The sequence below is a fragment of the Tasmannia lanceolata genome, unplaced genomic scaffold (assembly GCF_043159265.1).
Source record: "Tasmannia lanceolata isolate RefF3 unplaced genomic scaffold, GAP_Taslan_0.1 ptg000025l, whole genome shotgun sequence".
Classification (NCBI taxonomy): domain Eukaryota; kingdom Viridiplantae; phylum Streptophyta; class Magnoliopsida; order Canellales; family Winteraceae; genus Tasmannia; species Tasmannia lanceolata.
In genome coordinates, this window is record NW_027518702.1 from 9,650,399 (window position 1) to 9,663,894 (window position 13,496).

The following is a 13,496-nucleotide window of genomic DNA, read 5'->3' on the forward strand; positions in this document are numbered from 1 at the left end:
TTCGGGTTGAACGCGACCCGAGTTGCACCCCTACTAAAGATCCAGTAAAAGACCTATAGAAGAAACCTCCACCTAGGGGTGTCAACGGATCCACTTCGCATCGGATCCACCTATGTCGCAATCACGATCCATTCAAATCTCTTATCGGTTGGATCAGATTCAGAGTGTTATTGGATCCTACTTCCCGTGTCCTGGTCACGATCCATTTCAAATCAGACCGTCCATCGGAGAGTTCTAGTACACTGTACACAATTAAAATGTTAAAAAGAAGTTAGAAAGCTTAGTCGACTATGAGTAAACCACTGTCTTTTACTAGATCATAAGATATGAAATATCTCCCAAATGACTTAGAGCCCTAGTACTCGTACAATGATGCAAGACAAGATTGTGACTATCGACGGAATGGAACGGCCTAGTGGGTTAAGGTATGAGTAAGCGACTAGCAATGGCATGAACGGATTGGCCGAGTGGATTATGGTTACGGGAAAAAAACAATGGTGGAAGAGAAAGATATGTTTGGATCGACGAAAATGGAGGAAAAAGAAAGTGAATTGCGAAATCACATAAATTTATTCACTTTTACATAAATACCCGGCACATTACATATGTTACTACATAATTTATAAGGGTATTTTTTGTAAAAGTATTTCACATCGTGACTATCCATGGGATTTTCTTTGAATGTCTAGATCGAGGATCCAAAACACGTCCATGGATGACGTAAATTGAGGCAGACTTTCACACTTTTCAACGTCACGTTAACAGGGGTGCGAATAATCCTACAGGCGGTGCGAATTTATCTATGCCCTCTTTTATCGGCTTATTATTCACGCACTGTATCGGCTTACTATTCACACACTGTCCGTACACTTCATTTTGAAAATCACACGCTCCTTGGACTATAAATACCCCCGCCTCTCTCAATCTCTCTCCAAATCCTTCCCTTTTCACATCTCTCTCTCTCTCTCTCTCCTCTCTCTGTGATTTTTGATTCGTATTCTTATCTTAGACGATGAAGAAACCTAGGGCATCATCTAAAAGAAAAGCAGACCAAAGAGAAGAAAGCAAATCTCCAGAAGAAGCTCCAAAAGGATCGACCAAAGGATCCAACAGAGTAAAACGAGTCAAAGCTCCAAAACAAGAACCTGAAATCCTCCCTGACAAGAGGAATCTGGTATCATTTCCAACGATTTTCAAGTTTTTTCTAATTTACTTTAGATCCGATGAAATTCCATGTAGGATTTTATTTGCTAGGGTTTCTGTTTGTTGATTTGAACTTTCTGATTCAGTTTCTCGAAAGTCTCAAATCCTCCTGTTTGTTATTTAGTTTTCTGATGATTCGTTGCAGATATTAGGTTTTGTTGTTTCATTTACGTTTTTTGTGGATGATTTTCAAATTTGAGATCGATTCGTGCATTTTTTTTTTCGATTGGATTAGGATTTAGTCTTAGGTTCTTAATTTTTCACTTCAATTTCTTAACAAAATTGGGAATATTGTAAAATTGCTTTATGTCTGTGTGTTTCTTCGAAGATATGAATGGAAAATAAGGCATTTATTTGTTCTGAATGACGTTTTAAAAAAAAATAAAAAAATAAGGCATTTATTTGCTCTGAATAGCGTTTGATTTTTTCTGTTTGAAATCTGTACAGAAGCATTTTTGAAATGTGGCGCGCTTCTGTTCATTTTCGGTCGCTCTCTTTACCGTTCATGGTGTTTGATTCTGCTTCGAGCTATAAAATTTTTTCCATGGATGTTTGAATATAGTTATAAAGCTTCAGCTTTTCGTTTAATAATGTTTTTTTTTTTAATCTTCGCGGTTTGTATTTGCAGGAAGATTTATGGCAAGCTGCATTCCCTGTTGGCACCGAGGTTTGTTTTAAAATTCTTTATTTCATTGGTCAGTTATCTGATTACAGAGTTCAGTCTACTTACCCTTTTCTTTTAATGAGAAATTTTAGTTATATTTATAGCTTTGGTTGGGTTACTTATTCTTTCACGGCTCACATACATTGTTACACATACTAAGGGGCAATATTATGTTACTGTGCCATATATTATTGATTAGGACGTTTTACTCTCATCCATTATGTTTTCTTATAAAATCTGATGTACTAATGGCAGTGGGACAATATGGATTCAGTTTATAAGATAAAGTGGAATTTCTCAAACTTGGAGGTTTGCTACATTTTGTCACGCCTATGTTTCTATTCATGGATGTTTTGCAATTTTAATTGACGTTCTTTTGTTCATACTTCTATCTGTTGAGCAAATACACGCTTGAATATTTATTGATCATCTCATAGAAAACCTGAAATAATATTTTTGATGAAATTTCTTCAATTTTTCATCAGAATGCCTTCGAGGAGGGAGGAGAGCTCTATGGGAAGAAAGTCTATCTTTTTGGATGCACAGAACGTGAGTATAATCTCCACAATTTATCTTTCTGCCAAGGATTATATTTACATTTTTGAATTTCGATGATGATTGCCTGCAGAGTAAATTTCTCAATTCCTATCAAACATGTGTTGATACTCTGATTCATCCTTTATTCTGTTTATGCTTATTTTTGAATGTATCTACCATATTTGTCATCGTCATATGTGTTCCTATTGACACATGATGCCATCTCTTATCTTTCTTTAATCTTGTTTGTTTATCTTTTATCCATTTTGTGTTGACAAGCACTAGCGCAAGTAACAATTGTCTTCTTATGCATCTTGAAGCTACAAATATTTTACATATTACTAATTTCATCTTTATGTTTTTATGCCTTTTGCAGCTCAATTGGTTTCATTTGATGGTGAAAACAATATACGTTGCATTCCTGTTGTGGTGGCAGTAAGTTAACACAACTAATTTTCCATCTTTATACGGCTTATTGCACCAAATGTTTTTCCTCCATTTCGGGTGTCTTGAATTGATTGGATAATTCAGATGCCAAGTCAACTTTCTTACTTTGTGTATGCACACGTCTAGTGAGTAACATACTTACGCACATTTATATATGTATTTCTTCTTTTTTTTGGAACATTTGTGCACCGATTTGCATGTTTGTACAGCTCCAATACTACTTTCATTTGGCTCCTTTTCTGACAACTACCAACTTTTTTTAATAGAGTTGCATGATATTGCTATGGATCACTTAGCTTAGCTGCTACACTTTTAATCTTGGGCATGATTAATGTTACATTAGCCTATTCTCTTGAGCAGATTGTGTCCCCTTTTCCACCTTCTGATAAGATTGGCGTAAAGTCCGTTCAAAGGGAAGTTGAAGAAATAATACCAATGAAGGAAATGAAAATGGGCTGGGTTCCATATATCCCACTAGAGGACAGGTATCATCTGTTCATTCTTGTTCTCTTTAAAAAGTAAAAAGAGTCTTCTATCCATTCTTTTAGCTGCAGTTACTTAATGTTATTGTTGTTTCACAGGCATAATCAAGTAGATAGATTGAAGTTTCAGATTTCTACCTTGAGCTGCACCCAAAGAAGGTATTGAAGCCTTAATTTGTTGCGTTTCTATCATGTTACATTTATTGAGGTGAATTGCTGTGATGCATAATGTTGTTTCAAAATTTGGTGCATGAATCAACTTGAATGTACTCCATTTGCTATGGTTCTTCATTTTGGAACCTAATGATATCTTGTCCTGTGCTCTCCTTATTTTGTTTGCTCAGGTTGCTAGTGAGTTGAGTGAGGTCAGGTGTTTTATACGTTAAAAGGGCTCCTTGTTGGTTATGCCAACTTAGATTGATGATGTGCATTCTGATTGAATTCCATTTTCTCACGTGTTTTAAAATTTGATGTCTTCCTTTCAGCTATTTTGTTTTTCTGGCAATCACTTTTGGTTAATTCATTCAAGTCAATGTTTTGTCAACTTTCTTACTATCTGATATTGTTAGGGAAATGCTAAATGGAAACATGTAATTCCAATTTGTATCTCCCTCATGCAGTTGCCCTGGTTGTTATACCGCTGCCTTCTTGAGGATCCCAACTAAGTGGGGTGTTATTGTTTTCTTTTTCTTTGTTGTTTTGCCAACCATTTCAGTTGCGGCTTGATTTGTTTTGCTCTCTTAATAAAGTTTATAATTATTAAAAAAATATGGTCTTGCAGTAGATGTGGAATAATATGGTCATTAGGGCCATTGATCTTGTTGGACACAACCAAAATATAGTACCCCTGTTGGCCCCATGTCAAATGTAGTGGTTAGGACTTAGCATGCTGGCACTGCTGCACCGGGTTGACATAGCCCACAAGATAAATGGCTTGGATAACCACACACATGCAGTCCATGTATGTCGGGAAGTGTCATAGCGATGCTCCAAATGGTAGGCGAGGATAACCTGTATTGGACCTCTTATTATACACGTGGGATAAGTATATGGTCATCAGGGCCATTGATCTGCTGGGCCACAACCAAAATGCTAGGTCCATGTAGGTGGGCCACAACCAAAACATAAGATCCCCGTTAGGTCCTATGTCAAATGTAGTGGTTGGGACTTAGGAGGCTGCCAATGCTGGACCGTTTTGATATATCCCACAAGATCAATGGCTTGGATGATCACACACATGCACAGCATTGATGGTGGGCTGGCTATGCTCCAAATGTTAGGGGATGATAACCTGTTTAAAACCATTTATAGTTATCTTGTTTATTATTCAGCTCTCTAGTTAGAAATGTTTTACCATTTTACTCATTCTTGGCTGAAAATTTTGTTTTGTCGCAGATGAAGGATCTATATTGGTTCCATCCCATTTGAAATGTTATTTCATTATTGTCTAATCTCATTATTCTTTAGATACACTGATATGTCTGTTTCATTCAGGGCAGCTCTAAGACATTTGAAAGAAGAGCGTATCAAGAGATTTGACTACTGCCTACCTTGTGAGTCTCTTAAAGTTTTCATTCAATCTTGTTATTTGTATTGTATTATCTTTCTTTATTGTGGTTAAAAAGGCCGACAAGCTAGCGAAGGCTGGAGTGGGAAGCAGCGGAGTGGTAGAAAGTTGCTCCATTGCATTTCAGGCGAATTAGGCTTTGGTTATGAGGGGTTTCTGTATCTCTTAAGTTTCTATATATGTACCTCATCTACAGATGGGGGACACCTTGTCTCCTTCACCTATCTGTATGTTTATTATAAATTAATAAAGTCACCTTTCTAAAAAAAAAAAAACTTTCTTTCTTGTGGTTGGCAAAATGCTGCAGCATTGCATGTTAGTTTATGCTTTATTAACTTTATTGGTTTATCCTAGCATTGCCATCATAGAAACACATAGCCGAACCGGGTGTTTGAACTTTCCTAAAATCATTTTTCAGCTTTTTGTTTTTGGACAGTCTCTTTGAAATTACAAGCTTATGGAAGGTTGTGTCTGGCTTGGTAGTATTGTGGCCCACATGTATTCTATGCTCTCTTTTGACTGCAGATCAGTCAAAAGAAGTTAGGATTGAAGAAACAATAACTGTGGAAGTGATAAAATAGGATTATTGGACATGTACGGACAGCCAATACGAGAAAATAAGCAAGTAATGGCTGCTGGAAAATTTTCTGCAAATTGTATATGTCAAAGACCCCCAAAAATGTCCCATACATACCCTTAAATCGCTATTTTAAACCTCATAACCCTATTGTAGTCTAACTAGAAACTGTAGGACTGTCTTGTACCGCCAACTGCTGAGCAAAGATGACTTGCTAAACCTTGATTACACCCAAATATTAGAAAGCATAGTAATTCATTTCAGAAAAGGACGCAGCAAAAACGTGAATTTTGACCTTGCTAGAAAACTAACTAAAACTGGCTCACTTTAAAAACTGCTTCAACACTTATTTCTTTAGGCTTGGGAACACCAGCTGTATGGACCACTTGGTTAGATTTAAACTTTGACTTTGATCAGTTTGACCAGAAATCACAATATTCATCTTCCAACAAACATTCGAATCTGATTTGATGACCGTCTTCTTCATTTTCTATCTTCACGAGAGTTTAGACATTTGTATAAGACTACTTGAACTACTACAAATCCAAAAATCAGCTTGATCCAATGGTCGGATTTGACTCTAGATAGGCCTTCAAAAGACCCCTGTTTCTGAGACTGTTCTTTGACTATGTTTGCTTTCTTTTTTTTATTCTTCTTCTCAGAGTTGATGATGCTCTTTTTGATTTTGATTTGCATCAGTACCTCTTCCTTGGAAATAACCTCCCTTGAGTTAATGGTGTCGTACACTTCCAATGATTTGGGATCTATCTTTGAAAATACTTGGCACCGTGCAGCATGTCCAGAAAATCATTTGGGCGAGGTACCAGCTAGCGATATTTGATAGTAATCTTATTGATTGCTCAACTGCCCTGACACATACTCTACGAACCATCCTTCTTTGATGTCAATAAGGTGTTGTACTAGGACTCATGTATTTTCTGATGAATTCCTTTCTGGTAACTCCTCTAATTGTGGGAGCTTTTCATGTTCATTTGGATCATTCGGCAGCTTAGTTATGACTACTGTTTCGTTTGGCGTTTTTTCCCCTAGTGGAATGGGACAATACCAGTGTTCCGGTTTCATTTTGGGAAAGGAACTATGACCGGAGATTTTTTTTTTGGGAAGTGATATTTACGCCCCCTTTGATCACCAGGGACACCCAGCACCAATGTACGTGTCAATCAAATCCACTGGATTCTTCTGACGTCAAATACAGTAGCCCCCCTTTAGTCATTGATACACTGGCGCAGGGTGTCCCTAGTAATCAAAAGGGGCGTAAATATCACTTGCCTTTTTTTTTCAAATAGTTAAAGAATAAAAAAATAAAAAAAATTATCAGAAAAATATAAGAAATCATATTATGAACCAAATTTTACAAAAGTACACATTTTATTACTTAAAACATCCAAATCTATTGCAATGCATCAATGAAACTAAGAAAATTTACAAAATTTAAGTAAATGCTAATGGTTAATATTAGAAATAAAAATGAAGATTGAATTGTTCAAATATCTTACAAATCACATTTTTTATGAATAGCATCTTACAGGTTACATATCTCTCAAGCATCAGTTATAATGACAATACAAGGATTTGAGGAAAATACAAGTGTGGAAGAAGTAAAGAAATTGGGGGATTTGACGAGTTTTTATAACCCTAAATCATTTTTGTGTGTGGGCGTGTGGGTGGGTGCGTGGGGGTAGAGGGGGGGGGGTTGATATGGCCGAGTACTTGGTTGACTCGGTTATAACGAGAGAGAGAGAGAGAGAGAGAGAGAGAGAGAGAGAGAGAGAGAGAGAGAGAGAGAGAGAGACTGTTTTAGGGCAAAATGCGTACTCAGACAAGAATGCGGCCAAGGTAAAAAGGAGTCAACGCAGGCGATTCAACGATGATGTGGGGGAGTTTTGAAACTACTCTTGTGAATTCTGGAATATCCACTTGTACACGTGGATCCCTATTATGATCAACATTTGAATTAGCCGTAGAATGTTGGCCCAGCCATGGTGGATCCTCTTCTCCGCCCAAATAGTCGACTAGGGGATGTCAAATCCTCTCCGCAACTAATTGTACTCTCCAGTTGACATGCTAATAGACGAGGGATTGTTGTTGTAGGTCTCTTTGCTCCCCAACGGCAGGCATCAATAATGCGGAAGGTATCATAGTGTTCCAACCTAGCATAGAGCGGATCAATCTGGTGCTGTAGGTTTATTATACTGTCCCTCATAACCATATTCCATTTATTGCAAGCTGCTGCTTGCATTCCTTGGGTCTCATTTCCACCCTTTCTGGTCTTTCCTCGCCCATCCATAGATTTGCAAAGCCACATATCTCAAAAAGCATAGCTTTGATACCACTTAAAGAAAAATAGAAAATCCTATGTTATTGCCTCCACAACTCTAAGACCATAGTTTTAAAACTCCCTCGCGTCCGCGTCGACTCCCCCCAAGGGGCTCAACTTGGGTTGGATTCCTAACCCGTCGCGTTGGGTTGAGTTCAGGTTGGGTTTGGGTTGAGTTTTCCCAACTCGGGTTGAGTTCGGGTTCGGAGTGAGGGCGTGGGCAATACGACCCGAGTGAGACCCGACTTTTTTTATCTTTTTTTAGTAAGCTTAAAACTCGGGTTGGGTCGGGTCTGGTTGAACCTCATCAGGTTGGAGCTTGGGTCGAGTTCGAGTTCAGGTTGAGTAAATGGTTCCTCGGCTCAGGTTAGGGTTGACCTCAACCCGATCCGAGTTGCACCCTAACTCCCCCGAGTCGACTCCCTTTTTTCCTTGGTCGTGTTCCACGATGCACCGCATCTGCGTTCCGCATTTTGCCCTACTGAGTCAATAAAAAACTCCTTTGACTCGCCCGAGTTATGACCGCGTCAACCATGATCTTGGCTGTGTCCGTGCCGAGTCGACAAGGATTTTTCTTGGCCGCATTCCGCATTGCATCCGCATTTTTAAACACTGCTCTAGACCAATCGAAAATTCGAAATAAGCTAGGATACAAGAACAATAACAATGGAGGGAATAAACTAGCGTTATTGACTCTGTATGGTCAGAGTTCATACCAATAAGAGCAAACAAGCAAGCTGCTAGAAAGTTTTTTGCAGATTGTACAAATTCTCTTCTGCAAAGATTCCCATAAAGGTCTCGTAAAACCCTTAATTAACTATTCTAGACCTCAAACCCTATTGTACTATAAGTAGAAACTTTAGGACTGTCGCCTACCTCCAATTGGTGACCAAAGATGGCTTACGAAACTTTGATTGCACCCAAATATTACAAACTATTACATTCTCCCACAGTCACCAATGCTCATATTCTCCCTTTTTCATTCCTCTCTAGTTAATCCATCCATTTCATTAGCCAATCTTTGTTTGTGTGCAATGAAGAAGTAGTCTGTACCATACCAAGCATTTCTAAAATGAATGTTGCCAATCTCCATGGCCCCAAGCATCTATTTAGCCCAGCTAAACATGCTCTTGAAATCATCTTCTACAATTAATGGGCTTCATATTGAAAATAGAAGAACTGTAAGAAGATCAACATTCATTTACAGTAAAGTGTCACTATTTTTAGCAAATTTTGGAACAGAGAAGGGGTATTCTACTATATTTGTCATACATGGGGGCACTCTCTGGGTAGGGCATGCGTCGGTGCCAGTCACAGCAAAACCCTTGAAATGCCCACAATGGCACTGTCATATATGTAATAGTTCTTGAAATAGTGATCCACAAGTATATATAAGATAAATAGAAGCACTTGTTGGAAATGTATAAATAATACTTAAAAGAGAAAATCTGTAACTTTATTCCTATTAGTACTGTCTGCGTGACTTGGTATTCTTTATTTCCCGCCTCAAATAGTGTCCATGTTTCATGCAACTTCTTCATCACTTGGTGCTTCCTCCCTCCCCTCTCTCTCTCTCTCTCTCTCTCTCTCTCTGCCAGGCTTCTGCATTTTTTTTGCTTTTTTATAAATTTAGTGTTTCATTATGAAGTTCATCTACTCAATTTGGTTTTGTTGATGTACTTATTAAAACACTTTACTCTCTTTCTCTGACAGATTTCTACAACCCTCTGAAACAAGAGGATCAAGTAGAACAGGAGACAGTTGTTCAAATATTTTATCCTGCAGAACCTCCGGTAATCTATTAAACAAAAACTTTGGAATAATGTAGACTGTCAATTATACTATTCTTCTTTCGCAACATGAATTTTCAATTTCTTAATGCAAGCTGGGACCTCTGGTCCCCAATGTAATTCTCATATTATAAATATATTTTTGTCAACTGAAAAGCTTTACAAAAAGACAACTCATATTGAAGGTTGGCAGAGATAATACCTAATGATGTATGCGGGTTTATGTTTACTGTGACCTTTAAGGAAAAAAATTTATAGAACTCTTATTGGTTTCCCTGCCATCAACACTGACTTGTATGGAGTCATAAACCAATCATTACACATGCAATAAAAGAGGGCTGGGATGGCTTTCCCAGCAAGATACTATTCAATTGAATCCATTTTATTCCTATTTAGTCCCATGGAACTGTTTTTCATTTAAAGCAGGTAATCATTTTTAGAATTCTTGATTTGTGCAGGTTGTCTGTGATTTTGATTGGGATCTTGATGACCTTGAGGTACAATTTTTCTTGTCTGCTTCAACTTTTCATGGAAACAGGCAAAGGAGAATCTCCCGTTTCTATTATGCACTTTGGTTGCGCCTGCCCTGCTAATTTAGCTCTGCCATGATCTTTATAATTCTCAATTAAAGTGGGGGCTCATTGTCTATACCTTTTTATTAAATACACGTTTTCTGTTTAAAATAACTGCTAACAAAGAACAGTAAAAGCCACGTTGTCTATGTTGACGCTGAATCACTCATGATTTCCTGAATTACCTGTAACCTATATGTCTTTTTCTCTGTTTGTGGTCTTAAATATTGTGTGTGCAATCTCCAGGACTTTACAAATGAAAAGATAAATGATGAGGTTTTACCAGAAGATCAGAAAGATGCTTTTAAGGTATTTCCATATGCGACGAAGTAGCATTTTCTTGATCCTGGCATTTTATGTAGACTACTTTTAAACATGTCAATCTGTTTCCTCAGGACTTTATCAAAGAAAAGGTCAGAGAAGCGAAGAGAACACAACGAGAGGTATCTAAACAGAATTTTTTTAATTCTAACTGTCTGTAGCTTCGATTGGAAATTCTGGCATTTTGCATGCTTTAACACGATTACCATTGCTGGTTCCTTCCTGCAGGCAAGAGAAGCTCGAAAAAGAGCCATTGAAGCAATGGATCAAGACACTAAAACTGCATATGAGAGCATGCGGTTTTACAAGTTCTATCCAGTGCAAGCACCCGACACTCCTGACATATCCCAATGGAAGGTGATTACGGATTAGAGAAGTTTAAGGGTCTCTTTGGATGCCTCTACAAATTATTTGCTTATGATCTTATATGCTCTGATTGTTTAGATGTTAAATATGATTATTTGCAAACAATGGTTACAATAATTTTCGAAATGATTAGTTAATGATTTCTAAAAAGACCTTAATATCCTTCCCATTTGCAAATAAAATTAACTTGAAATAATTTTATTGGCTAATAAGCACCTATTTTGACGGCATCCAAAAAGACCCTAAATCTACTGTTTCATAACTCCTTGTGTCAATAGTTGACTCACTTAAGTAGACTACTTTTTACCTTGGCCGAGTTCGCATTTTGCCCTACCTAGTCAACCAAAATTCCTTCGACTCCCGCACTATAACCACATCAACTGAGTGCTCAGTTGCGCTGTGCCTAGTTGATTAGGATTTACTTTGGCTGCATTTTATCCCTGATCCAAAATTAGATTTTGGATATAGGTTGCGATTTTTTTTAATTGGCAACACCGGGTTTTGATTCACATCAAATAATCACATCAAATACAAAACGAGCAACACCAAATGATCAATAGAAAAAAAACAGTGCTAATTCCCTTTTGTTTGTCTGTTCCTCTGTTCCAAAAAACTGAAGTCTTTTTTTTTTACATCGACTTCCTCCTTTACAGGGAATTCTCAAAAAAATAAAAGGAAACAAACTTATCCTTATCTAGAATCCTAAGAATCCTATGCCATCATCTACTCTTGTAGATTGTTGAACACTTGCACCCCTTCCTGCCTCCATGAGACTCCTTTAACTTTGGCATGCTAAGAGTCCTAGCTATTTTGTATTTCATTAATAACAGTCCATCTCAATCCAAAATTATTTTAGTTGTTATTAGCTATCTCCCAACAGTACAAATCGTATGGGAATGCACTCCTTTTTGCCAAGTAACCTGCTTAGTCACCCGCCATGTCATCTGCCACTTGTTCAATGAATTTTTTCCCAACATGCCAAAACTCGCCACATCTTCCAATGGCCAAAAAGACACGTGGGACCTTGGGATTTCGTTGCCATGTGTGGTACCTCCAATTGGGCCCACACTTTACCACGATCCACCTGGATCAATCCCGCATCCACATTTTCAAACACTACCTAAAATCACATGAATTATTGATAGGGTAAATGATATCCACACTCTTCTGTTCTAATAACATAACTCGTCACACTATTCTTTACTTTTCTGATTGACTTTCTCATCTATTGGTTTGTAAGACTTTTACAGCTGATTAGATAAATGCGGATAAGAGTGCCATCGTTTAAACTAGGGAGTGTAGATTTTATTTTCCTTATTAGTATTGTCCTAATGCTTCCTGTCAAATCTAGTAAAGGATTCAGAATTTTGTACTTGAAACCATGCATCTTTCTTCTTCCTCCTTTTCTTTTTCTTCTTCTTGCTTCTAATTTATAAATTTTGTGTTCTTGTGGTTCTATCAAGCAGGCCCCATACATAAATAGGTACTATGGCAATGCTCACAAGGTCTTCTGATTAAGTGGAAGACCCCAAAAAATGCTCACTAGATCTTCTGATTAAATTGGAAGACATTAGAAATGCTCACAAGATCTTCAGCTGTAAAATGACCTGAAGCGAAAACTTTGATATATTGGAGAGAAGTTACAGGGCGATTGGGCCTCGCTATTATTCCTTTGAAAAAACTACTGGCGGTTGCGGCCTTTAATCTCTATTCTTTATGAGAGACCTGTGGTTGAGAAACCTCATTGCTGTTGTTGCATTCCCCATTCATAAACTTGATGAAAGACTTTGAGGTATGTAATTTTCAAAATGAAATTTTGAGATTCGTAACTGGAGTTCAATTGTTTGAGCTCCATTTAGTTCATTCCAGCCTTCTTTCTCTGTGCAGGTATGATTATTATCTCTCTTTCAAAATTTGGTTGTACTCTATTAAGTTTCTTTAGATTTTAAATAATCGCTCCATTTGCTATCTATTCATTTTAACTGTTAGATTGTCTATTTAGGCCCTGTTTTGGATTTTGAAAACCGATTGCGAGTCTATTGCACTCAAAATTAGACATTAATTTTGAGTCCAGCACTCAGTTTGTTCTCAAAATCAGTTTTTTAGGGCACTTAATACCTCGGGTAATGATATTATCGCGTTTTAGGGCCTCTTTAGAGGCTACCAAAATTAGTTTTTTATTTGAAAATAAGATTTTTTTTAAGGGGACCGATGTCTATGCCTCCATATTTTTATAATGGCACTCTGTGCTTTACCTTATATATTTTTTTAATTAGCTTTTCATGGCTATTACAAAATTCAAGGGACAGTCAAACATGCAATCAGTCTGCGAAGATGTTACTGTCAGGAAGCCTAATTCCATGCAACATTGCTCTAATTTCTGTCTCGTTAGAGTCCTTGATCCCAATGGGTCCTGAGAAACCCCATCTAATTGACCTGTCCTTGTGTCTCACTGTCTCAGAAGCCCTCCAATGTCAGCCGGTCTAGGGTTGCCAAGGCTAGACCCATTGAAGTTTAACTTCAGCTATCCAGTATAAAGGGGGTGTTCAATTGGGGGATACTGGCACTACCCTCTTCTCACCCAAAACGGAACTCAATGCGTTGGTAAATAAAACGATGCCTATGAGGAAAA

General features: G+C 37.6%; 1 protein-coding gene across 1 annotated transcript; it reads left to right on the forward strand.

Annotated features, from left to right (window-relative positions):
- Positions 1-920: 920 nt before the first annotated feature.
- Positions 921-12,834, forward strand: LOC143857998 (protein HEAT INTOLERANT 4-like). Its single transcript, XM_077368577.1, has 14 exons — positions 921-1,174; positions 1,832-1,870; positions 2,123-2,176; positions 2,353-2,416; positions 2,781-2,839; positions 3,212-3,336; positions 3,433-3,492; positions 4,828-4,886; positions 9,529-9,608; positions 10,064-10,102; positions 10,424-10,486; positions 10,573-10,620; positions 10,727-10,855; positions 12,331-12,834. Exons 1-14 carry the CDS (start codon positions 1,013-1,015, stop codon positions 12,376-12,378), a joined length of 1,029 nt encoding a protein of 342 aa, XP_077224692.1. The 5' UTR covers positions 921-1,012; the 3' UTR covers positions 12,379-12,834.
- The last annotated feature ends 662 nt before the right edge of the window (positions 12,835-13,496 follow it).